The following is a 27,925-nucleotide window of genomic DNA, read 5'->3' as shown; positions in this document are numbered from 1 at the left end:
GTACATAGTACAGTGCTTGGCACAGAGCAGGCACTCAATAAATACTTGCTGAATGACTGAACAAAAGGTGACATCTATCACTCTTAGAAACAAAAGCAAAGATGGATGAGCATTCACATCATGTATACGTATGTTTATCAGGGTAGCAGGACTTCAAAGTCAGTTTTTAATGTTTTCACAAAAGCAAATGGTAAGACTTGAATCCAGGACTACTAATTTCCAATTCCATGCCATTTCCATTATATTATTATACTTTGTACAATTTCCCTTCACTTGGAATTCTATTTCTTCTTCCATTCTGCTCAGATCCTTAACATTAAGTTCTAGACTATAACCATTAGATGCAGCTCTAAAATGTAATCCCTTTCCAAGGGTATTTGCTTATGAACCAAAGATTGTGGGTGTAAATTAAGGAGAGGAGCCTGTGGCCTGTGTCATTGTTAAAAGAGTTATAGCCAGGAGGGAGGATGAGCTGGAGATCAGGTATGTGTCTAAAGTTTTCTGAACCTGGGGTAGAATCAATCTTGTCCACGTGGAGAATAGTGTGCTGGGCTGGGACAACTCCCAGTATCCAATAAAGAATCCATACATAGAATAATACTTTATTTAACAATCTGAAAAGATGTCCTTTTGGCTTTAAGTCTTGCAGAATGAGTGGTAAATCAAAGATTTGTTTCCTATTCTCTGACTATGTGTCGTTATGTGTGTCTGTATCCGTAGATGCTTTTGCTTTTTATTGCCATTTTAGCCCTACTTTAATTAATGCTAACAAAGCTAAACAATGCTATAACAATGCTAAAATCTTAATTAAATATTCCCTGAGTTGAACAATCTCTTCTCCCAAACCTGCCTTCCACCCTCCCCTAAGTCTGCTCCTCAGCCTCCACTAATGTTAGGTCTTTAGGGACTACCAGCATCCATATTGAGAACCTAGAAATGAATGTTGGATTTTAAGTCCCTCTGACCTTTATACCCTCTAGGTGAAGAGCTTCTCTGGGAGGAGGTCTTGGCAGTTCCTCTTCAGAGTTGTGCGCTTTGACTTGTAGATAACTGGAAAGTAAATATAATTGCATTAGATGCTCACCTGCCCTCCCACCAACCATTCAAGGAGGGTAAAAACCCAATTTGCTTCTATCTACTTATATTTCATGTAATATACTGGCTTATGTGAAGGAGGTGATGTGAAATTGGTTGTTGAGATTACTGTAAAGACTTTTTGCAGCTATTGTTCATTATATCCTTCATCATCTCTTTCTTTATAAGGATTTACAGGAGAATTTTCATCTTTTTATCTTAGTAGCAGCAGTTGTTCTCTGAAGGAATGTCATCATGACTTGAGTGAACTGATCAGATTTTTCTCTTCTTGGATGTTTAGAAAGTCTAGAACCAATTTTGTGATACATTCTTAGTGAGTTTATTTTATAAAATGTATTGTTGTACTTGCCTAATTCATAGTACCATTTTATGTCACTGTCACTAATATACTTGAGTTATTTTGCTATATTTTTGTGTTGTGCATTTACTTTTTTGCATGCCTTTTGTATATTTTAACTCCTTTTTGAAACAAGTTTATATGTAACTAAATAAATACTTAGGAGACAGGGCTATAGTGAGCAGTCAAGAGGTTCAAGGCCAAGTGTTGGGAAATGGGCACCAAAAACACCACAAAGTCTGTTTAGTCTTGGTTCCTCTGGCTCCTACCTGCTTGACTTTGCCCTAAGGATATTGTTCGCTGCTGGGTTCTTGTAGCCTATCTGCAGCTTCCAGCCTGTAGCCAAACTTCTGTCACCCCCAGGGCCCATTCTTACCACCCATCATCCTGTTTTCTGTGTATCTGGCCTCCTTACCTCTTCTTGAAGCTCAGGTGCCGTGATGATGCTTTCTTCGGGAACCTCAGAGTCATGAAGCTGGAGACCTTGGCTCTACAAAATGAAGAGTTCTGCCAGTGAGAGGTGGCTCACCCTTCCCAGCCTCTCAGCTTAGAAAGGTCTTCTGTGCTGTAAGTCCACAAGGGTCAGAGACAATACAATGGGTAAACATATAATGCTGTTTCACTACAGCCTGAGGGCATCAGGGAAGGCTTCACTGTCATCCTCTTTCACAGATCAAGAGACCAAGATTCAAAGAGTGATAAGACTTGCTGGGACAGGAAACTGACAGGATAGGTAGATAGGCAGTAATGAGCCGGAGGGAGAGGGACAATGAAGGGTTAATGAGGCTATGAGACCAGTTCAGCAGAAGAAAATATACAACCTGGGGTCTGGCAGTCTCGGGAGCCTCCCTTAGTCCCCTAAGGTCACAAGCCAGATAGGCAGACCAAAAAGCCTAACAGTGCCTGGCACCTTCCTCACCGCCTTCTCCCCTACCTGCAGCACTTCCCGTCAGTTAACTGCAAATGACCCTTACATGACCTTATTCTGGGGGTGCTCAACTGGTATGGGCAAAATTAGTTAACTGGGTATGTGCCTACCCTCAAAATTCCCATGGTGCAGGTGTATGACTACGGGCACACACTGCAAAGGCCCCAGCTTGGAGTAGGGGGTCTAAGGGAGCAGCAGAAAATTCAGCCATTTGAGGTAGGAGAGATGGAGGGAGAACAAAGAAACCCTATGGCCCATAGAAACCCCAACCCTGAACTTCTCAGGGCCCTCAATCCTCTATTGAGGCGCCTGCTTGGACTTTCTTCTGAGTGTACTTTACTCTGCCTATTTTACTTAATAAAATCACTTCTGTCTGCTACTTTTCATCCCATCTTTGTTCTCTGAGCGTCGGACCTCCACATAAATCTTTCGTGGGGGACCCAAGGACTGAGCTCCTGACTCCCACAATGCAGACCCTTCATTGCCGGTAACAAAACCAGGTCTTTGGACCCCATTGTTGTTTCTACGATCAGACACCATGTGATTTGTGTGACATGGATATGTATGTATATGTATGTGGGAGTCTGTGAGGGTGTATAGGTCTTAAAACCACTACCTACCACTTTTAGACTAACCCTCCTCAAGAATGCACTGCAGCTCTTACATTTAGGTGATCCTAACTAACCTACAGCAGTTAAGAGAGACAGTGTACTGATCTTGTGAAGCTAAGCAGAGTGGGCCTGGTTAGCACTTGGATGGGAGACCACTTAAGAATATCAGGTGCTATAGGCTTTAAAAAAAGAGAGAGAGACAGTGTATAATGATTTCTTTGGGAAAAGTTCTAGGCTCTGTGATGAGAACCCAAGGTATGGAAAGCCTTGTTTAGGAATTGCTAAGCCAGAGGGAAGACCTTGGTACTCTACAGTTTAGAATGAATTATTTTTTAATTAAAATTTAAATCACATACTATAAAATTTACCCTTTTAAAGTGTAACCAATTTCTATTAGCATTACAGACACTTGAAATGCTGTGATTTCTCCTTTAAGGAAATTTTCCTTGTTACACTTTCCCCTGATTCCATGCCATGAATCACGTCAAAGGTAATAACACCTCCCAGAAAGTTATCATTCTCTCTCAGGTAATTCAAATGCTGAGCACGAACAGATTTTCTCACAGTGATCTTTTTATTTACCCATTTTTATATGTGATATGTCTATAAGTCTGCTTAAGAGAAAATATGATTTATGATGCATCTGCAAGGAAAGTAAACAGATCTTATAGGACATAGGCTTCAGAGGACTGATAGGCTAGGATCTAAGATGTTCTAGTTGCTTAATTCCATAGGAAAAATATGTCTCCTTAGTTAATGACCAAAGAAATCCCAAAGGAAAGGCTGGGAGTAAGAAAACACTATAAATCTTAAATATAAAGAGGTGGTCTCAGGGGAAAGGAGGGTTGTGTCCTGTATCTTTTTTCCCAATGAGGAGAGTGTTACTAGCCAGTTTCTCAAAATAGTCAAACAGCATCTTTGCCCCCATAATCTCCCCTTCAATAAGAGTACTCCAAGAATGTAAATTTGTTTCATTATTTGCCAGAGCCAAACAGAAGTTCACTCTATTGCTGTCTCTATACTAAAACCATATATTACAAAGTCAAATTTAAGTTAATTTTGGATTCTCCATAACGTCGAGTTACTCTTTTCAGTGCAGAAAAATGAGAAGTGCTACACTTTGCCTATTCAAAATGCAACAGCTACCCTATGCTTATTCACTGTCTACATACCCTGCATCTCTCTCTCGATCAGCATAGCTTCCTCAGACTAGAAACCAGCCAAGGGAAAGTTTTATATCTTGCTTTGTTAGGACCTCCAGTACCTCATGTGAATCAGGACTCAGGACATAATAATCACTTCTCGGCCTTTTGGCAAGGATCAAGGGAAGACTCAGGACATAGTAATATTGATGACTTATAGAGTTCAGTACCTCAGGCGTGTCAGCTGAGATAAGCTTATTGTTCTCTTCCTTCTCTTCCATCTTCCCTGCCTTGCCAGACTCTGAAGAAACCTGTGGATCGAAGTGGACAATGTAGGAGAAAGTCTCACATCTTCACACCCTGGATGCCACCTGGTATCTTTTGTCCATGTTAATGCCTCTCAGATAGCAGGAGGCTCCCAAGGTAGCATGGTCAACTTTCAGTCAGGCATAGGCAGTAGTGGAGTGGTGTGATCTGAGGGGGTACCAGAAATCTCATACTCCCAGATAGCCCCATGGTTTATGTCCTGGGCTCCTTCATTACCCTAATGTCACCTTCCCTGGCCACTGTTTAAAACTACAATTCAGCCCCTACTCTCTGTGCCTTCCCCTGCTTCATTTTTCTCCATTTCTCTTATCACCACTAATTGTAATTTTACTTATTTATTCTGTTTCTTGTCTATCTTACCCCTTGATCACTAGGATGTAAGAAGTAGGAAGGCAATTTTATGTTTTGTTCACTGTAATACCCCATCTCCTAGAAAAGTGCCTGGTACATAGTAGGGGCCCAATAAGTAAACGTGGAATGACTCAATGAATCTTGGTGCCATCTAGTCAGATGTCTCACCATACGCAATGCACCTAACAAGTGATCTAATATTCTTCGCTTTTAGCTTTTAACATCAAGGAAGGAGAACTATTTCTCCAGGTGGTCTGTTCCATTTTGGTTTTTAGAAGCCCCTTGTATCCCCTTTCTCCTATATTTAAAAATTCTTTTCCATACCATTATGTAACAGCCAATTGCTGAAAAGTTCCTTGTATTGATTCAAAATTTACTTTTAAAAATCTTTACTTATAGGGCCTCAGGAGTCTAATAGAACAAGTCGAATCTCTCTCTGAGAGCCATGTAATTCGAATAGAACATGACTTGATTTCCAGATCCTCTCCAGGGGGTCTGTGCCTCTATTTTAACACAATTTCCTCATCTATATTCTCATCTTTCTAAAGACCATTTCTTTTGCTTTCCTTCTTCTGTGAGTTCCTTCTAGGTTTCTCTCATCAAAGAGAATATACCTCAGAAATTTGCTAATGCCATTTTGCTTGGGGTCTATTTGCCATAGTCACATGTATGACAAACTGAATTAAGACCCTCCTCCCTGCCCTGTATTAAAAAAGGCCAGTTGTAGGTTTCTTTATATTGGAACTCCCATAACTCAGAGAAAAAAAAAATTAGTAGGAATCTGCTTATAATATTAGAGATAAGCCCTTTGCAGAAATCAATTACCCTGAGTATAGATCACTAAATTAGTTGCTATGAAGATATGAAACAATTCCCAGAACCAAAAAAGGTGACCAAGAGTATCTCTGAGACTATACTATAATAACATAAAATCCGATCAACTGTGGGACAACCTGACTATAGTAAAGATGAGCTACATGGAGGTTATAAAAGAGAATACTCATGCATTCTCACCTGAGGGATCATCGAGGTAGGGGAAGTACAAAGTTCTTCTGGGTTCAGATTGGTGGCGTTTTCCTTTTCTCTGGCCTCAGGAGTTCTTACCGGCTTCCCTGGTGGCTGTGGATCAAAAGAGACCTCCAAGGAGGTCCTAGGACTCGGAGTCCCAGCCCCTAAGAAGGCCCTGGGGCTGGTGGGTGAACCCTGGTTAGAGGCTGTAGGGCTGGAGGGTATGTTCCCTGAGGAGGTCATGGGGCTAGAAGTGGCTTTGGGTGGAGGAGGCCTATTAGGGGGTGCTGAAGTTCTCTGGACAGAGGCTCTCTTCTTTGGTTGTTCAGATCCTTCACTTGAGGTACGGGTTCGGAAGACTACTTCTGGGAGAGATGAAGGCTGCTCTGAAGGGATCAGGGCTCTGCCTGGTGATGAAGCTGGGGAGCCAGGGGGAACTTCCTCCTGGGACTTCTCATCCTCAATGGTAGGAGAAGGCTGGGCCTGGGTGGGGCCATTGCAGGCTGGCGGAGGCTCTTCCTCCTCAGAGGTGCTTGCTTCAGCCTTTTCATTCTCTATTTCCTTATCTTTTAAGGGCTCTTCTTTAATCTCACTGTTGTCTTCTCCCTGGGCTGGATCAGATGCCAGCTCTTCTTCACTTGCTGAGATGGAGTCCCTCTCACTCTTCAAGGAAAGTGCAGAGGGACTGGTAGGTGAGGTAACAGGGCTGGAGGTTGTAGATGTTCGAACCGGGGAAGAGATGACTAAAGAGCGTCTGCTACTGCTAAAAAAGGAAGGGTATTCAGATTTAGAAGAGCTAAAAACTCCAAGTTTTATTGGGTATTTTTAAATAACCCAAAATAATGATGTATGCATAGAATGATAAAACAGAATAAAGCAATTTAAAATTATTATAGGAAGTCTGTATAATTTGCTATAATAATGCTTATGTTATAAAAAGGCTATCAAATTTTATCCACATCACGATCTCAATTATGTAAAAATATCTAAAGAAAAAGAGATTGGGAAAAATAACAGCAAAATACTAACAAAATATTTTCTCTGGGGAAAAGATTCATGGGTGATATACAATTAATCCTCATGGAGACTGTATATGCAAATTCATCTACTCCCTAAAAATGACTTGTAACCCAAAATTAATACTTGTGATGCTTTCATGGTCATTCATGGACATGGGCAAGTTGCAAAAAATCAGTGCCTGATGGCACTTCTGCCTTTTTGCTTCGGTTCTCATACTGTAAACAAGTCATTTTTCCATGCTTTTTTACATTGCTGTACTTTTTTGTTGGTGATTTTGCTGTTTCAAATGGCCTCCAAGTGTAGTGCTGAAGTGCTAAGAGCAAGAAGACTGATGTGCTTTACAGAGGAAGTGTGTGTGTGTGTGTTAGATAAGCTTCGTTCAGGCATGAGCTATAGTGCTGTTGGCTGTGAGTTCGATATTAATGAATCAACAATATATATTAAGTAAGGTGTCTTTAAACAGAAACACATAGAAGACAAGGTTATGTATTGATTAGTTGATGAAAATGTTGGGACCAGAGGCTCAGAGAAACTTAATACCGTTGTTTCCTCTAAAAGTGATGGTTCAGTATTCACTAATTTAGTGACTTTATAGAACATAACTACCATGAATAACAAAAATGACTATAACACTTAGTGAGTATACTGGATACTGTGCTGAGTGCTTCTATAGCCAACATCAGCTTGGATCCCACACACCTCCTTAAATGCCTCCTATATACTGTCCACCAAATGATTAAGCAACCCATAAATACTTACTCGACAGGTACTAACTATGTGTTGTGTCCTGGGCACAAGAATGGGAGATTGGGATAGGAAGAGAAAGAGAGAAACTTAGTTCCTGCCGTATGAGAGATTCTGATGTGACAAAAGCTGAGTGATGTAAAGTTCTTTCTAGTATTAGTATTCTAGAGTCAGTAGGTTTAGAAGGCCCAGGACACAGCGAGAAAACACCAGATTTCCCTACAAGGTTCTGGAACATATTGGTGTAAGTAATGGTAAGTTTCAGATGAATGGAAAATTAGAGAGAATTCTGGCTTTCAATACTGGGAAGAGGAAAAGAGTTTCTGGAGGGAATTCATATAGGAACTCTACGTTGGCCCTGTAGTGATTCCTTTTAATAGTCTGTAATTGCTAAATGAGTAGTACAAGCAGCAGATGTTAGCCCTCGTCTCCCTTCAAGTCCTAAGCTCAGTTTCGCCACCTCCTTAAAAGCCTTCCTTGATCTAGATCTACACATTGACGGTTACTTACCTTTCTGGAATTCTTACTGGTCTCATTAGGTTCTTTGGTCTCATTAGGTACTTTGTATATGCAAGTTTATATCGTTCCTTGACTCCTTAGGCACATTTTCTGTCCTTCAAACTTTTCATAAATCAGGGACAGACTAAATCTCCCTATGTCTTTGGATAGATACCTAACTCTCGGCTCAAAACCTTATGCATTGGAGGAACTCAATAAAACTTCCTAAACAAAGGCTTCAACATAAGAAAGTGATCACATTCTGAGGGACCAGTGAATTGCTTACACTCGCCATCATAAAGAATATATAAAGGCAATAGACACCACACATAAAAAGAAAGGAAAAATCAAACCATAAAAGATAGAGGAAGGATTATTTGTAATGCATATCATTAAAGGATTAATATCCAGAATATACCAAAAAAACCCAAACAATAATACATTTAAATACATTTTTTTAAAAAAGAGTAAACAATCCAAATAAAAAATGTGAAAAAAGGATAAACAAGAGAGTTATAGAACAGGAATCTTAAATGGCTAATAAGAAAAGATGTTCAAGCTCACTGGCAATTGTGGAGATATGAATGAAAATTGCAAGAAATTTTATTTCATGCCCATTAGCTTGGAAAAATTAGGAAGTCTGATATTGTCACATGTAGCAATGGGGGCTTTTATTCACTGATGGCAGATCGTAAATTGGAACAATCACTTTGAAGAGCAATTTGGCCATGGCAATATCTAGTAAGGCTGAAGAAGCCCAAATGCAAAGACTCTGACTCAGCAATGCCATTCCCAGTACACACCCTAAAGAACCTCTTGATAGCTTTCACAATGAGAAACGTAAAACAGGTTCACTGCAACATTATTTGCAATAGCAAAAGCTGGAAAACAGTCCAAATGTCCATCAGCACGAGGACAGATAAATAAACTGTCAACTAGCCATACAACAGCATCCATAAAAGTATGCAAAGGACAGATCAGAGCTAGCAACATGGAGCAACAACGATAAATAAATCTCACAAACAGTTCTAAGAGAATAAAAGAAGTTGCAAAAGAATACATACAGTATAATTCTATTTATATAAAGTTTAAAAACATGTAAAACAATACTTCCTCTGTGTGCATATATGTGTATAATAAAAGTGAAAAGACATGCATGGGGATAGTAAATACTAAATTTAAGATAGTGATTACCTTTGGTGGGGGCAGGAAAAGAAAGTGAGTGAGGAAGGGACATTGGGAGCTTCATTTATATATAATAGCTGATTTCTTAAATTTGGTGATACGTATTTGTATATTATTCTTTATGCCTTTAGTTACAGCTGGAATATTTCATGGAAAGAAAAAGAATTTATATAGGGGTGTAGTATAAACAACAAATAATATCATGCACACGAACACAGAGGAAAGGCCAGGATTTGGAACTGGTGAAAGGGTGTCAAATATGTTCACGCAAAGGACAAGTGAAGCAGAAAAGTCTCAGAAGTTGCTCACCTTGATAGTCCCTTCACCACAAAGACTTTATTGGAATGTTGCTTCTCCAGTTTGCTCATCACCTCGTAGAGATTGTGGTTCAGCTAGAGCCAGCAAGAGAGAAGAGGGTACTAGCTACATAGAACGTGAGACTGGTATATCCCTTCTCTCCTCACTTTCAGACAGCTCTCCAAATAAAAGCTCCCTTTAAATAAAACACTTAACTATAAAATTCTTCCTCATTTCTTTTGCACTAGTGTTTAGGGTCCTGTCTTGCCACCCCTTTTTCCTTAACTTCCTTCTTAAGTTCTGCCTCTTCCATCAGACTGGCAGCTTTCTTAAGGCTGGGTCCTTGATGTTTAATGTTTGATTTGAGGTTTTAGCTTCTTGCAGGTGATCCAGGAAATAACAACTCATTGTAATATTAACTAGGCGAACCATAGTTTAGCCAAAGTACCTGTGGAGAGGAACATGTGTGGATGTGGATGTGAATATAATCAATACTGTAATAGCAAAGTCTTAGAATCCCAGGACTAGAAAAGACCCCATGAGGTCAGGTTCTTTGGCTGCCTGTCACAGAATAGGGTTGGCCCTACTGAAGAAGATAGACTACCTAAGAAACTGACTTGTGCTTAAACACTGCCCTCTCTGCTCCCTAGCAACAAAAGATAGATATGTTACAACTTGGTTTCCCATTTCAGCTTAGACCTAACCTCCCTTATTGATCTGAAGCTCAAGTTTAGATGTTATTTTTCAGTTAATGGAGATGGAAGAGGTCTTCTGATATGTATATATGTCCTTTAATACAGTCAACACAGTCGATCAAGTGTTATTATTTCACCATGGAGAAAAGGTTAAAATTTGTGGTGCCTTTATGGATATTTGGTGAGATTATGTAAATTAGGACTACCTTCACATTTACTAGAAAAACCCACTGAGGTGTCTAAATTGTCCAACTGTTTCTCACCTTGCTCATCTCCCTGTAGAAGACGTCCTTCAAGTTGGAAATGTTTTGGAAGATGGTCACGTAACAGCCAATACGACTATCAGGAGGCAAAACAACAAACACATACAGGTAAGGGTTGGTAAAGTCTTTGTTTGAAGTACGAGATAGGAGCTTAAGCCAAAACCAGCCACCATCGATGCTCCTCAGAGAAAAGCACCTCACATCCCAAGACTCAGGATGTTCTGGGATCTGGATTGCTCAGAGCCAGGCCAGGAGCACACTTGACTCTAAGGAGTGAGAAGGCCAAAAGAAACACTATACTATTGCCAGGGCTGACACCAAAGTATAACAGATCTCTAGTTCCATGAAGTTATCTGATTCAGGCTCTTTAGGAATTGAAGAAGACGTGAAAGTGTTTTGAAGAACTTTTAAAGTACTACGCAAATAAAAGGCCACATAATTATAATTATTATAAGTAATTATTCTTTCTCATTATGCAATATTGGACTTCTATGAAGCTATATGCACATTAATGGAATTCTACTGGAAATGAATTGGGGAAGTTTACATTTTAAAAAATTATTAAATTTCAATTCTTTTTAAATTAAGAGTTACATAATTAATGTTTAGAACACATGTAATCATGAAAAAGGCTTCATTATATGTAGACTAATAATAAGTGACAATATGAAATACTCTTACCACAATAGCGTTAAAGCATATCTTGTACAGTGAAAAGAAAAAAGGATACAAATAGAATTTCTGCTCAGGTTCCTCTCCTAATACAGAAAATTTATATCCAAAACAATTTTACCTACTGTGAAGCAAAGACATCTTCATTAATGGACAAAATTATCCCACAAGTTTATCTATGTAAATCTATGTAAATCTGGATGACCACAAACCAGTACGCCCTTAAAACAATACACCCTTGTGCATGAAACCAGATTTTCTTAGTATGCATGATGACAGCACTTTACTTGTCAAGATCTCTCCTATCCAAGAAGCACCTTATTTTTAAACCCAGAAAAGCTGGCAGGGTAAGGATAGTTATCTCTGTATTGCAGATGAAGAAATCAGAGCCTAGAGCGATAAGGCAGCTTGCCTAATATCACACAGCGTTAGTAGCAGGGCTGAGGCTACATCCCACTCTTGGGCCAGGGCTCCTTCTTTTATGAGGTGACATGTTTGGGCAGCCAAGTTGCTTGGGCCTCCACTGGCCCAGAAGTCCAGCACTTTCCTGAATCTCAATCATTACCTATTATAAAGAACAGGCAGCTCCTCTAGTAGTTCCTGGTTTAGATCTTCAAACACAGCCTGGGCTTTGTTGAACTCTTCCTCTGCCTAGGTGGTAAAAGAGACAGGACAATTTCCCTCAACCATGAACTCCAGGCTAGAAGATGCTTCTTTTATCCTCTGTATTTTTTTCAGAGAATAGGCTTACTTGGAACTACACCTCTTCTTCCCCAGACCCATGCCCTTCCCAGCCTCGAGTCTCTGGCTCTCCTTACAGCATGGGTGTCAAAGGAAACAGAATTTCCTTCAGGACACTGGATGTTGAATTTATCATTTCCTAAACCCAGTGTGGCCCAGCCACCTGCCACCATTATGGGGAGAGAGAGGGCAGGAAGGTTTTATTAGGCTTTCTTTACTTTTCTTTTTTTTTTTTACCTTGGCAGTCTTGGCCTCATCTTTCTTCTTGGCATTCTGCACCGCCTCCAGGTGGTGTCGGGCACTATCATAGTCCACGAGTTTCCGCCCCCGCTTGGCAATTCTTTCCTAACCCAGAGTCATGAGAGAGGGCGTTGGTACTCTTCCGTGTCAGGACATAGGTTAGCAGAGTATCAGAGAGGGAAGATTCCTGGGTCCTATTATCAAATTTCATGTTCTAACAGAGTTTTGTGCCCAAGGGTTCTCCCTCACTATCTGGAAAGAGTGGGAATTCTCAGAGGCAACTAGGGTAAAGGACAATCCTAACAGAGCAAATGGAAGCCTGCATTAAATATTAATATTTCCTATAAATTCACTATAAACTGGTTCAGCCTTCAGGAGAAATGATCTTGAGAATCCTATGAAATTTAAAAGCAGGAGTTTTGGGTCCTCTTCCCAATACTGCCATTTATTAGCCTTGTGACCTAGGGCAAAGCCCATCTCTTTTGGAGCCTCAGTAACCTCATCTGCCCTATAGTGTTATTTTAAAGATCAAACGCTGAATATAAAGTATTTTGAAAATCCTAAAGCAATAAAAATATGAGCAGTGAGAAAAGTTTACTCAATCTCGTCTAAACTATGAATTATACCAGAGAGAAGAAAACAATGTTATTGATCTGTCTCATTCTCTCAGTCACAGAATTTGAAAGTATCTTAGCCATTATCTAGTCCAACTTCCTATGCAATACATGAAGCTTCTCTACAATATCCAAGATAAGAGGTAGTTTGACTTTTATTTAAACAGAATAGACAACCCACTATCTCATAGTATATTTCATTTTATTTCATTTTTGGAAAGCTTTAACTATTAGAAACTTAAGGTTCCCTCTCATTTCTTCCTATTAATCTCAAATAAGTGTCTGTTAGACTAAATATGAGTTAAATGAATACATGAACTTCAATTCTACTTTCTGGAACAGTTTAAAACTGGCTCAATTCTCTTTCACCTTCAAAGTTTTTGAAGAAAATTATTATGACTCCTCTAAGTTTCTGCTTCTCAGCAGTGAACATCTTCTGGTCCCATCAATTGTTTCTCATAACTAAAATGATGCTCTGTCCTAGATCTAATTTAAAACCAGCCCAAATCTAGTTCACTGAAATCTAAGTCTAAACATAACCTTCACACTACCTCTAACCTTTTATCCTAACCTCTTGTCTAGCCCTCAACTTTAATCCTTCTCTGAACCTACCCAACTTCATTCCTAACTATGAGCATTAACTCTACTTATAATGTTTAACCCAATATGGCCTCTAACTAATACGGGCCACTCATAACCCCTCCTTGATTTTGTAAATTGAGTACCTTAATCTCGCTGAACTGGGCTACATAGTTTTCCATGGTCCTCAAAGCCTGGTCAGCTAGTTTCTCTTCATAGTCTTCCCAAAGGAGATCATTATTCTGTGGGATAGAGGCAGAGGAGCATGGTGAAGGCTCTACTTCTCAACAACAACTGCCTATTGGAGAAATACCCAAATTCTTCCTGCAACAGACTTCCTTTCTGGAGAATTGTATTTAGAATATTATGTTGGATTCTGGGAGGAAGAGTCAGATGGAGAAAATAACCCTTCCCCAAGGAACTTCCTTATAAGAGACTGGAGGTACATTCAAGAATTAAGAACAGGAACAGATGGTCTGAGTCTTCAACTCTAGTGCTTAAAGAATGGGGAAGTTTGGGAATAAATAACTACATGAAATTAGTTTTCAAAAAACAACCAATCAGGTTTTATGTAGGTAAAACTTCTATAAGGTTTTAAAGAGAGAAAAGAGAGTCAAAGCAGAGCAGTCCACACAGATTAGGGAAAGTTCGTTTTTACTTTCACAGTTACAGCTTTTCCCTTCCACCTATGAGGTTAAGATGAGGGTAGGAGAGCGTTGTGAAGAGTTGTAAAGCCCGAAACACTCTTACCCCTACAATGGCCTTTAGCTCCTCGTGACCATCCCACTCGCTGCTGTAGATTTCCTGCAGGGTTTCTGACACTTTCTTTGAACTTTCATGCATCACTGAAAAGAGAGAACTCAATCCTACCAAAACGTTTCTTAAAAACTATTTTGGAATGATCACATGGGTGACAGGCAAATCAGTGGGTCCAATTCAGAAGGACAAACTCAGAAGGTTTGGGTTATCACTGAGTTAGATGGGGCTGAGATAGGAAAAGTTACTCTTCCTGGTCCACAAAGTTCCAGGAGTCAGAGGCAGGCAAGTGACAAAAGCCTGAGCATCATTGTTTCTTCTGTCCCCCAGACCTCTTACTAGCTGCATGAACACTCTCTGTATCTGCCCACGTTGCAATACCCACCTTTGACTGCACTAAGGAAGTTCTTCAGGTCCTTGTGTAGCCTGAGGCCTTCCGCCTGAAAGGGAGAAAGGCCTTTGGTGACTAAAGAGATACATTTGGAAAGATGCTCCAGAGGTCAAAGTATAAAAGTAGCTTAAAAGCAGAAATCAATCGTAGAATGTCTTCAAATATCTGCAACTGTGGTAAATTAGCTTTTACACTCTTCACCAAGAAGTTGTAGGTTTTCTCTTTTTAAGAGAAAAATTTTAAGTTGGGAGATTGTTCCCATTGCTTTGGCATGTCTTCTTCCTCTGTTCTCCTTTCCAGTGAACAAAGGCCTATACCCAAGTTCCTCTGTTGAAATTTAAATGTCCTATGATCCCATGTATATGATCCTCCGGCTTACGCCTTCCTCTCTGGGTAAAATGCTACCATCTTCTTTAGACACACGACCCACTTCTTTCTCTGCACCCTCACACAGGTCATTTCTCACCTCTCCTGATGTCTTCCTCTGCCTTGCCCCACTTTACCCTTCTCTTTCATCAGTCACCTGCTTTACACTTCTCTTCCAAGGAGCCTCATCGACTCTCCTCCTCTTCCAACTCCAATGTCATCATCTATAGTTTTATCTACCTACCTGATTCTATATTTGTCCCTGTCTCTGAATTCATTTTTTATGCTAATTTAGGTCTCCTTCCTCTAAAAAAGAGGAAAAGAGGAAGGAGAGGAAGGTATCATTTAGATTTGGAAGTTCAAATCTCAACCCAAGAGATGAACCACATTTGTTAGAAATATGACAAAAGTTCATTTAGCCTTTGCTTCTTGAATATCTCCAGCAATCAGAAATGCATGACCTCTTCCTGAGGCTGCACTTCATTTTTAAATAGCTCTACTAGAACTCTTGCACACTGGTCTTAGATTCGCCTTCTGTATTCATAGTAGATGTAATTTCTTTTACACATATGTATGAAGACCTCTTTCACATGCTCTGTACTGTCTTCTTTTTCACAGGCTTCCTCAGTTGTTTCTCTTGGTGTTGTTTAAAGCCCCTTCCCATTCTGGTCTCTTTTCTTTGTGTGAACCCCAGTTTCTAGGAGTTGGGTGAGAAGGAATTTTGAGGCCAGACAACAGACATTTTGGAGTGTGACTTCAGGAGTGTGGGACTGGACTAAAAGTGCAGCCCAGTTCAAGTGTATTGTATAGAACCAGGCCCATGAGCTGGAACAGTGATCTTCACACACGTTCAAGTGATGGAGTATTTGAGCTAAGATGCATTATACAGTACACCATAAAATACTTGTGAACTTGTTCATTTTATTTGCTGGTGTTCATTACTATATAGGCGATTGAGCATACCAAAAGTAAAAAAAAAACTTATAGGAGAAAAACTGACAATTCAGTAAATTCTATTTAACAACTTAAATTAAAAATTTTTTATCTGTGGAAATCTTTGAGGGAAAGATCATTATTATTTAATTTTAGCAACATAAAATCTAGGTCTACTCAGTCAAATAAATAAAACTAGACTAATTTTATTCATCTTCTTGCTTCCAGAGCTCACCTCTAAATCACTCCGAATTCATGACCATAGTTCAGGTTAAAAGTCCTTCTCAAGGGGCTGAATGCCAGGGCTCAAGGGACATAAAGACAAAGACAGTCTTGAAGAAGTCTAAGGCACTGTCAGGGATGGGGAAGAATTGGGATCGTGTAGTGTGTCGCAGCAAATGTAAATCAAGAGAGCATCGGAGAAATGACCGAGGAGGGGCAGATGCTACAGAGGGGTTAGAATGCAGAAGGAATTGGTAAAAGTCACTGACTTGGTAACTGGGGGTCACTGGTGACCATGCGAAAGTACATGATGGAGACAAATTCAGTCAGTTAAAAAATTTTAGAAATACCCAGCATTCACTAAGAACGTTTCACTTCCTCCTTGGTTTTTCATTGACAGTAAAAAGTTTAAATAATCTAAGATGTTAAGTATGCATGATATCTTTTAAACATGGCAATGGTAGGTAGGTATAAATTTGAGGTTTTGAAAATATGATAACCAAGGTTTTAAAGAGTTTTAAGGATTATAAAAATTAACAAGGATTTCAATTTCTTTTTTTGAAACAAAACAATGTGGACTCAGCTTTTTACTTCATCATGAAAATTTGGTCTCAAAAATACATATTTGAGGAATAAAAGCTGTTAAACTATCTTGCATAATTTCCACAAATGAAATTCTTAATTATTTATCCTATTAGATATTATATGGCCTGAAAAATCAGATCAATAACCAAGGCTACCATATATGATTGTGCAGGTTCGCACTGTTCAAAACTAGAGGGTACTATTTATACCATAGTCCATAAAATATGAATGCCTTCTGTCCTCCATTTTACCTCACACATCCATTCTTGTATTTTAGAACCAAGCTCCCTGGTCAAAGTTCTTCCTTTATGCTCTTGCTCTTTCTTTGAGGGGATAAAGTACGTGGGGTGGGGGAGTGGGGGCGGGGAGACAGTATTGGGTGTCATTTTATTTCTCTGACCTGTCTGTCCTCCCTGAAATGTCTCCAGGCTGAATAATCCCAGCACATTACATCTTTCCTGACAGATGTAACTGTCACAGTCTTAGGTTCACACTTGTCTCACAGTTAAAAACTTGTCTCTACTATCGACGAGCAAGTTTTTCCACTTCTCTGGCTTTAGTTTCCTCATCTATAAATGCCAAGAAAAACCATTTCTAGCTCCAGATCTTTTTATCACTTCTGCTCTGTGACTCTTTTTCAAATTCTTGGCAGCACTATAAAGAGTCTGAGTTAGTCCTTCCCATCCCTTATACAAAGAGCCCCAGCTCTCAGTTAATGAACCACTCACTCTGGAAGCTTGACCTAAGCACTCAGATAGGTAGACAGAACTATGTCCTAAGAGACTGGGGTACTGAGGATAGAGAAAAAGGTCCCTATCCTGGGGTTTCCTACTTGCTGGAGAAAAATGGACTCAGAGAAACCCAAGCATTCAGCAAAACAAGTAAATAGCATGACCAACCTGAGCAAGTGCTGAAAGTGTTTTGCCTAATGGAGGTCCAGAAGGAAAAGATGAAGCTTGATTGTTGGATGTGATTTTAAAGGCAATGAATTGGAAGAAGCTGTCACTACCAGAAATAAGAGATTAAAGTACTGCTTGAGGAAAAGAACTTTCCCTATATGTTTTGGAGAGAGGAAAAGAGGGAAGCGAGCAGAGCCCTCAAAGAAAAATTACCCATGGAAATTTGATTAGGAACACAGGCAAGTGGCAAGTCCTTGAAATCAGGCTGGGAAGTTTGGGAGTGATATTTATTTATTAATAAAAAGTTTACCTACAAAGTAATTGTGGGTGAAGGATAGGGCACATGACCAAGCGGTCCAATTTCTGGAATACTTCACTTTGAATCAAACTTATCTTGTCCTCTTTCCTCCTATTTGTCTTAGCCACCCCAGGTTGAGCCTCAGACCTGACTGTATTGTCACTGTCTTTCTTCTTAAACTGGGAGAGCCTTGAGGGTTGGTATGTTGTCTTATTCATCTTGAAGTCCCAGCATCTAGCACAGTGCCTGCATGCAGCAGGCACTGATGAAATGTATTAAATGAGCTTTCCAAGCATGTTCAAACACTAGTTACTATAGATGTATCTATATTTATATATAGTGATGTATCTCAGGGGAAAAGTTTTTCCCTATTACTAATCTAACTCCATTTTATTTCTCAAATATATTTCCCCTATCGAGTGTTTAGTTGGTGGGCTTGCACGGGGAATTCTGAAGAAACTGTCCTATCTGATCTTCTTTTTCTTCTTGATGACCCCTCCTTCATCTCTTACCCTTTCTACTCACATATCTGCCATTGTAGATCCATCCTATAAGGAAGAGAGGGAAAGTACTGAGAGACAGAATGGGACAAGAGCTGGAAACCTTCCAAAGTGGGTGTCAGCTTACTGATTCCTATTCCTTTCATGCTGAAGTTGGAAGCAGAACAGTAACTGGAGTTGAGAAGGGGCCCAGGGAGACCTCCTACTGAGGTACAGGGGGAAAAGCACAGGGTTTAAGTTTGAATCCTAGCTCTGTAACTCTTATGCTATGTTATCTTGATGAAATCACTTCTCTCTGAGTCAGATTCTGTTTCTCATCAAAGGAGTCAGACTAGATCAGTGGTTGCTAAATGCTGTTCTCAGACTAGCAGCTACATCATAATTACCTAGTAGGTTTAATGTAAAACACAGATTCCCGAGTTAATGATCATCGATAGCTGTTAATATCACACAAAAAACCAGACAACAACCAGATATTATGTGCCATCTTCCAGATGGAAGAACAGAACACCTACAATAAATATTCTTGCCACCAAAAGAAACAAAAACAAAAAAATCTTAATTTCATCAAGGTTCTAAATTTAACTGTTAATTTTTAGAAAATACGAGAGACAGAGGAACACGTCAAAAAATACCAAAGAGATTTAATCAGCAAAATTTAGACTGCAGGAAACTGCAGGAAAACCTAATATCATTAACAAATAAACTGCAAAAAGGAGGGATTAGAAATCTACAGATTAAGAGATTTAATCTTAAGGCTAAGAGATTTATATGTTAACAAGTTGCTGATGTAAACAAACTGTAAAAAAAAAGACAATTAGGGGAGTGTGAACATAGAAAAATATTTTTAGGTACAATAATGGTTTTGTGGTTATATTTTAAGAGTCCTTATCTTTAGAGATAGATAACTAAATTTTTATAGATAAAAAGAATTTATCTGCTTCATTATAATCAAGGATGGAGGGAAGTTGGTGGAGACAATGGTGAAACAGGACTCTCAGGAGTTGATAAATTATCAAAGCTGAGTGATGGGTACATATGGATTCATTATACAAGTTTTTCTATCTTTGTATATATGTGAAGTTTTCCATTAAAACAAGTAAAAAGTACAGATTCCTAGGCCCTCCAACTAAAGACCTTGCATTTAAAAATATTTCCAGATGATTCTGATCTACAGGAAACTACTGAATTAGATGATAGCTAATATCCTTTCAATACAATTCTAAAGATTACCTTCCATCTAATTCAATTAACTGACTGATGTTGTACAATAAAGATTTTGGCTGGTCTTTCTTCCTCGTTCCTGGGAAGTCACCCCCAAATCCTTGAGATTTCCTGAGTGACAAGACTGTCTTTGTTATTCATGGTGGGCCCCTCAGACATTACCTCAGGATGGTGGCTGATCAGGCTGGAAAGATGAACCACGAGATTAGAGGGCTAGGATTCTGAGACAGGTAGTACTGGCCCAACCTCCAGGAGAGGATGAGATTAAGGGAGCTAGAGATTAAGTTCAATTACATGGCCAATGATTCACTATGTAATGAAATCACAATAAAAACTCTAGACACTTGAAGCTTGGGTGAGCTTCCCTGATTGGTAATACTTACATCAATGTGCTGGGAGGATGACGTGTCTTAAGGACCCAGAAGCTTCACATTTGGAACCCTCCCAGACCTCACCTTATTTGTCTTCAGTTGGCTGGTCCTGATTTGTATTCTTTATAATAAAACTGTAATTGTAAGCAGAGCACTTTCCTGAGTTTTGTGAGTCATTCTAGTGAATTAGGAAAGCTGAACAGGTAGCCAGTTGGTCAGAAATGTAGGATGCCTAAGAACTCCAGGGCTTGTGGCTGGTGTCTGAAGTGAGGCAGTCTAATGTGGGACTGTACCCTTAACCTGTGAAATTTGACCTAACTTGTGAAATTTGACCAAACTCTGGGTAGTCAGTATTAGAACTGCAATGTAACTGGATATTCATTTAAGTTAACAACTCCCTTCTATTATTAAGAAGGAATCACAATCTCCAAGACTGGTGTAAGAATTAAATGAGATGTGTATAAAGCACTGAGCACAATGAATGGCATATGGAGATAGAAGGTCGAATATTCTACAGAAGGTTAAACCTCTATTATCCACTTTTTTTTTTTTCACTGCCTACAGCACCTGGTATTCCTCAGTGGTCTCCCATGCAAGTTCTAACCAGGCCCGACCCTGCTTAGCTTCCGAGATCGGATGAGATTGGGCACATTCAGGGTGGCATGGCCATAGTGTTACCCACTTTTAAATGTGAATTTTCTACATATAATTAGCCATAATATCCAGTGAAGACAGAAGGAATAGTGAGAAAAGAGGTTTGTTGATGAGAATGGTGAAAGATGGAGGTATTATTTTAGAATAAAGGGCTTAGGTTAAGGGAGATGTAGTGGCCACAAGGAAAACACGGGGCTATCGAAGTGAGAAGAGCCCTAGAGTGGGAGAGAGGTACACTGGGAAGTGAACAAAATGGCAGGGACTCATTTTGATTTTCTGTAAGGACCTGGTGATGCCACTGTACCCTGGGGGAACCACTAAGAGAAAACAACACTCATCTGCTCCCCAGAACCCAGTGTCAGGAACAGGAAAGGTATGTTTCTCTGGTTCCAGGGAAAGGATGAGTAGCAGGGCACCCTGTGGTCTTTACCCCTGGGGGGAGGATGGGTTAGTAGGGATGCTTGCTGGTTTGAAGAATCTGCTGTTTCTCTGCCACTCAGCCCTCATGTCTTCTTTCTTCCTCTAAGCTCCCTTCCCCAACCTCCAGATTACCTGTTGATGGTAGAAGTTGTTGGCACTTTGTTCGAACCGTTCATCTTTGGTTTCCACAGTTTTCCCCAACTTCTGTAGTACCTGGGGATATAAGTCGGAATGGTCCATAAGGTTACAGTCATGTGGGAATGGTCCATAAGGTTACAGTCATATGACCTTGGCTTCTTTCAGAGTCTCAGATGCAACTAAAGAACTGCCATACTCATATCAGCCCAATAGAAAGAGAAATATAGCACATTGCTGAATAAACAATCATGTTCTGTGGTACTTCTCAAATTCAGATACTCCTGGGGTAGGCAACAGTGTGCCAGGGGATAAATATAAAACCTGGAATGACATTGTTATTTAGAGGTTTTTTTTGGCGGGGGTGGGGGGGGCGGTTGTCAAGATATGGGGAGAGTATTATATTTTAAAAAGGATTAATAAGAAGAATGTAACATGTGCATGGCTTTTAAAGATAAAACATGAGCCTGGAAGAAATTTTTCACTTGAGAGACCCTCTTCCAGCCATAGCCACAGATTCTTGTAGATAGATGAAGTTAGATAGAGAGGTAGGCAGGAGACTCTTCCCTTATGAGGAGGGCCTTTGTGGAAAACTTTGAGAAGCCCTGATAAAATGCATTTGAAACTCAGAGATGAATGCTATGCATGTCTATCTCTTCTCCATCAGGATCCTGAGAGCCAACCATCATACTGGTCTCAGTGCTAATGCAAAGGATATGAAAATGAAAAATATATATTACCTATTCTCATAGGAGACAGTCAATTATGAGGAAATAAGAAAGTCCTGACTCTTCTACCTGTAACCCATTTTGGAAGGAGGCACCACCATGCCCCAGGCCCAAGCTGGAATCTCAGGAGCTTCTTGCCCTCGGTTACTTTTCTCTCACCTCCTTCATTGAATCCCTCAGCAGGTTCATCTCTGGAAATCATCCCACGCTTTCCAGTCTCATTGCCATAGCTTCTTCAGTCCAGCCCCTGACTGTTTCTCACCTTGTCTGCTATAATGGTCCTATCATGCTGCTGCTTAAAACCTTCTAATAATTTTCCATTTATCTGCTCAACAATTTTTTATTAAATACCTATTATGTATCTATAAATTATAGTTAAGCTCTCCGTGCATGCATACAAGTCTTAATGATCTAACTTGTCATTTAGCTTCAGCTCTCATTGGTCCTCCTTCCTGCAAGTCTTTCTCCCTAATACTTTATTCATTTCCTGAATAAGCTATACACTTCTGCTTATTGTAGATGCTGTTTCATTTTTCTGAAATGTTCTTCCCCACCTTGTCTGTCAGGCCACTAAAAAAAAGCAATTCATATTCATACTCTATATCTGTTGTGACACTTAATCATATCTACTTCATCTTATCAATCAAGTTATCACTCCCTCCTAAGCACTTTCAACTTCTGTACCTTTATGCACTTCTGTTACTGTTTTATTTATATTTATCTATCTATGTCTCCTAAACCATGACCTCCTTGAGGACTGGGTACTTGCCTTACTCATCTAGATTTCTCAGTATCTAGCAAATAGATACTTAATACTTATAAATGAAGGGGAGTGAGACTGATACAGGAGAGGACCAATGGGCTGGGCTTTGAAATAAGATTTTGCTAGATTGGAATAGGATTTAAAGGGTGAAGGTGGAAAGAGGATTCTAGGCAAAGACAACATCGGCAAAGGAGTATGCAGATTTACAATAGCTTCCTGAGATAGATGGCTCAGCATGGCTAGTTTAGGGTATATTGTGGGGAATTTGGGTAAGGGAACTAGAAAGGGAGACTAAGAGTCTCATTGTGAAGGGCTTTGAATCGCATGCAAGACTGCCCAGGTATTAGGAGTGAGAAAGGTTCTACGTAGAGATTCTGACCCAAATGTCTTCATTTTTAATCCTGGGTTTAGTGTCCCTCACTTCTGGAGATCTCTTTATAGTGGTTAAGATCAAGGGCTCTGGAGTCAGATGAATAGATATATGCCCCCTTCTTTGCCCTTCTACTTACTAGCTATAAGCCTTTGGGCAAATCACTTAAACCAGGGATCCCCAACCCCTGGGCTGTGGACTGGGACTGGCCTGTGGCCTGTTAGGAACCAGCCACACGGCAGGAGGTGAGCAGCAGGAGAGCAAGTGAAGCTTCATCTGTATTTGCAGCCAATCCCCAGCTCTTGCATCACCGCCTCAGCTCCGCTTCAGATCATCAGGCATTAGATTCTCATAGGAGCACTGGTCCTTGGTGCCAAAAAGGTTGGGGACCACTGACTTAAGCTTTAGTTTACAGAACTCCCTTTCCCCATTGAGACAATAGTATCTCCTGGGATTGTTGGTAAAATTAAACAATATTATACATGTAAATAGATTTCACAGTGTTGCCCTAAGCTGAGTACTCAATACAAATCCACTATCACTATGTCTAGTTCCATTCCCTTTCCTGTAACTATGTCTTTATTTCCTTTTCAGTTTAACCATAAGTGTTTGTCTATGTCTCTAACTCCATCTTACTTAACACCCAGTCCTGGGTGTGCAGAATCTGCCATCTTCCCTGGCTCCACCCTCTTCCCCCAGAAGAACTTTGTCCTCTATCAGAAAGTTGCAAAACCACCTTGTTTAGTGGTTACCACAGCTCTCATTTCCTTCCTGCTACCCCTCCCTTCCTTTGCTTGGGGCACGGTTCTTCTTAGATGGAAGGGGCCAATAGGATAGAGGAGTCAACTGAGTCCAGAGTCAGTATGGCACACCCTGAAGCAGACCTCTATCCCGAATCCCCAAAAGGTTCAAGGCAAAAAGGCTTGAAAGGTGTGGGAGTGTGTGTGCCAGGAAACACTCTCATCTTCAATTCTGAAACTGAAAAGATGAGTATTATAATCCTGGAAATATAACTCAGTGCCCTGGGCCAAAATCATTTGTTGCCATAAGCAACAGGGCCATGTTTCACCTTGTGGACCTAAGTTGTAGACATTCATCCTCAACTAGAGCTCCTGGAGGGAAGAGGATATACAGATGCTCCACAGATGTTTGTTGAAAGAATAAATTCTACGTTTGGATCATTTTCTAATGAAGGCCCATGTAATACCAATCTCTAAAGTCCTGCACTAAGAACTCTCCTCAATTTACCTGGATTAGCAGTGGAAAAGTTAGAATATAGATACTTAGAAAGAGCAGGGACAAGAGAGAAAGTAAATGTAGCAGAATGTTAACAACTGGTGAAACAGGTGAAGAATATTCCAGTATTCACTGATTTATTTTACTTTTTGTATAGATTGGGGTATAGATTTAAAAAAAAAAATCACTGCAGACATGTTTGGTGGCTATAGTTTCTCACCACGATCCTTCTTCATAATCATTTACTATACCTTAGTTAATTCTCTCAATTGGGGTAATCTGAATAGGGACTGAATATTAGATATTATGGAATTTCATAATTTTTTTCTTAGGTATACAGTAATGATATTATAGTTATGTAAGAGATCCTTATTTTCAGGATATATGCTAAAGTAGGCTCTCCTTGATATGGCTCTAATATACTTTCCAGCCTTTCCCTCCATCACTCCCTGTGCTCCAGCTCAGCTGCATTTCTTACTATTCTGCCTAAAAGGATTTCCAGGCACCATGCATTGTTCATGCTGGCATTCCTCAGCTAGAATGCTCTCTTACTAATTGCCTGAGGAACTACTAATTAGCCACAATTCCTATCTTAAATTCTGCATCAACTACAAAACCTCCCTCAACTCTTCCCAATCTTTCTGTCCTCTAAATTCCCACAAATGTGCAGATCTCTCAGATCATTTTACTTTAAAAAACAAACAAACTAGATTTTAAGCTTTTGGCAGACAAGAATGTCTCTTACTCATCTCTAAATTCCCTCTTGGGTCCAGCCCGAATCCTGGACAAAGGAGTTTTTCTCTAAATATTGTTGATTGAACCCTCTGGGTAACAAGTTGAGTAAAAGTCAACAGAGGAAAAGGCCAACAAAGGACTGGTAAACAATGCCCTTTCTCAGGGGAAACCTGAGAAGTTTGCCACAGTGCAATCACAAACAGTAAAAACATTAGCTTGAAATGTGAAGATGTATCATATTGTAAAAACACAATAAAGCCAGTTTGAATTCAGTCTCATGTTGAGTCTGGGTGGAACTTGAAAATAAAACAAGAATGCTTCATTTCCATTGTGTTTAAGTCACCAGACTTTCATTCCTAGCTTTTCAGAGGAGTAGGCCTGAGCAAAAGTGTTCCCGCTCCTGAGAGATCAGCAGGAAGTGGGCAGGCCAGCAGGAAGTGGGGAGGCACAGATGTCAGAGTGGTTTATTAGGAACCCTGTAAATTGAGCAGCCTGAGGATGGCATCCAAAGGCAAAACACCTGGTTTCCAGTGACAGTTCTGCCATGTGCCAATCTCTTTTGAGTCTTGTTTCGTTTCTAAAATTGGGATACTAATAGTATGTTTAAGGGTTGAAAAGATGAAGTGAGATCATATCATGAGAATGTTGGCTTCATAAAGGGGAAGGTCATGTCTTTCTTATATTCCTGTGCGTTGTCCATAGTAAGCACTTGATATTTGACATGTGACTATTTGACATATTAGCTATTACATATTACTCAGATTATAGCCAACTGCTTATAGATTGCAAAGTGTCTGAAGGAGTCCTTTCTTTTGACCATAAGTTTCCCACCTTTTCCTTGCCTTTGGTAACTTCCCATTCAACAATAGAAAAATAAAAATAATTTCCTAAGACTCAAGGACTCTGGCAGGCTGAGCTGAGCTCCTCTCCACATTCCAGGCCATTACAACTCAATCCAGGAAGCAGTCTATCTCTAGGGTGTCAGTTGAACTACTCCAAGTTCAACTTCTGCCTGCTCTTATATCTAAGTCTGGGTTCAGAGTATCTTGTTTTCTGCAACAACCTGGAAATTCCCCAGGGCAGATTTGAGTTTACTCCTCTCTCTGCCTTCTAAGGATTCAGATGAGGCAAAACAAGGTGTATCTGGGAGGCTGGTTGTCCCTTTAGGAGGTATGACTCTGAGGTTCAAGGAGCCCTCTCCCTTCTCACTTTGGTGTCCTTACCACATTGAGTTTCCAAATCACTGAACATCAACTCTCTAATTTTACAGATGCAGAAATCTGAAGCCCAGGGCAGGGAACTTATCTACCTAAGGCTTAGGAGTCCATGCTTAGAAAAGGAGAGAAATCCCAGAGCAAGAACATAACGTTGATGATAGGCTGGATGAGGACATAAGGTGAATTAGTGAGGTAAAATCAATTGTTGTATCTTTTAAAAATAACTATAATCCATAAGTTTTTTGTCTTTTGGATTTTCTTTTTGTTTTTCCAACCCATAGGGTAGCTAGCCTTCCCCTCTTCCCTAGAACCTCCTTTCTCCAAATTGCTTCTAAACAGACCTTCCCATAGACTGATATCTATCAGATCAGTAACAAGACAGCCTTTGGAGAGGTTGAAACCAAGATTGAGATGAAGTTGGGGTGAGGTGAAGTAACAAAGTCTAGCCACATGAAATTTTCCCCTTTTCCTCAGTTCTTTCATATGACTTCGCTTCCCTTTTTTTTTTTTTTTTTTTTTTTTAAATCCCCCTCTACCTTCCATTGTGAGTCTCTTAAAGATATAGGGACTATACATTACATCAACTCTCTGTTGATAATCCCACTCAGGAGAGCTGGTTGCTTTTAATCTCTCCAGGACCCATGCCAGTGCTCTGCTTTTAGGAGATGACACAAATATTTCCATTCTTAAGCATGTGATGCTCATCTAAATACTTCTAAGATCATGAAACCTTTGAAAACAACGCTGTGTCAGGTCCTTCTTACAACTCCCTCCCCTTTTTCTTCTGGCTTATTCATCTTCCCACACCATCTTATTTACCAGAGTGTTGACAGGTGGAGAACAGAGGTTCAGGTTAGAAGCAAAAAAAAAAAAAAAAAAAAAAATTCTGGGTAGGTAGAAACAAGAATGCCATTAAAATGTGTAGTTAAGTGTCTACACAATCTACCTAGGTAGGTAGCCTACCTAAATGCTAGTGCTGAAGACCACCAAAAGCAAACCAGGAACATAATCTAAAAAGAGATGCTCCCTCATAACCCTGGGTCAGTACAGGAAGCAGGTACCGGCTACTGCTTCTTATATCACCTTAAACAACCTTGCCAGAGGCCAGGCAGGGTTAGGTACAGAGAGAATCATGCTGAATGACTCTAATCCTTGGACTCCCAGTCCAAGCCAACTGGTGCCACTCAATCGGCAGCACAACGGCTCATTGCTGCCTTACGACATTGGGGAAATTACTCCCTTTGAACTGTCAATTTCATCATCTGTAAAATACCATCCTTGCTGGATTGTTAGGACAAAAACTGCTACGTAGCAGTCGTCAACGTTAGTTCCTTTCCTTCATCTTTTCTGGGTCAGCTTAAGCGTTGTTTAAGGTTCCTGAGAGAGACTGCTGTCTCCTCGGCTTCCCTCATCCTTGCCCCAAATAGAGTGATGTTCTCAGTGTCTCTCAGGTCGGCCTGTTTACATGGACACCCATTCCCGTTTCCCCAGGGAAGCCAGAGACCCTTCTCTTCGGCCCTGGCCTCCCGGTCCCCTGCGTACCCAGTGCACCCCTCTCGCCACCTCTGGCCTTGGCTCCTTGCCAGCGGCACTGACGGGCAGGCGGCGAGGCTGGCACCTACCTTCTCCTGGGCCCTGCTGAACTTCTTCTGCACCTGCTTGGCGAAGAGGCCGGCAGCGCCGCCCGCCTTGCCCTCAGCCATCCTGCCTGCTCCCCGGGGGTGGCCTGCCCGGGCCGGGAGCCCTGTGGTTTTCTGGAGGCCCCCAAGGAGGAA

The 27,925-nt window shown here is 40.3% G+C and overlaps 1 protein-coding gene and 1 pseudogene across 1 annotated transcript; both read right to left on the bottom strand.

Annotated features, from left to right (window-relative positions):
- Positions 1-109: 109 nt before the first annotated feature.
- On the bottom strand, positions 110-27,925 carry BIN2 (bridging integrator 2). The gene is made up of 13 exons (XM_039862119.1): positions 27,773-27,925; positions 21,099-21,179; positions 14,489-14,543; positions 14,098-14,192; positions 13,494-13,589; positions 12,152-12,259; positions 11,739-11,824; positions 10,502-10,577; positions 9,556-9,638; positions 5,806-6,562; positions 4,344-4,424; positions 1,848-1,922; positions 110-1,050 (listed from the first exon to the last, which is right to left on the bottom strand). Exons 1-13 carry the CDS (start codon positions 27,851-27,853, stop codon positions 1,021-1,023), a joined length of 1,704 nt encoding a protein of 567 aa, XP_039718053.1. The 5' UTR covers positions 27,854-27,925; the 3' UTR covers positions 110-1,020.
- LOC120602258 (uncharacterized) lies at positions 20,448-20,566 on the bottom strand (annotated as a pseudogene).

This window comes from Pteropus medius, unplaced genomic scaffold (genome assembly GCF_902729225.1).
Source record: "Pteropus medius unplaced genomic scaffold, Ma_sr-lr_union100, whole genome shotgun sequence".
Classification (NCBI taxonomy): Eukaryota; Metazoa; Chordata; class Mammalia; order Chiroptera; family Pteropodidae; genus Pteropus; species Pteropus medius.
Note: the sequence above shows the minus strand (reverse complement) of the source record. Positions and strands in the feature narration are given on the sequence as shown.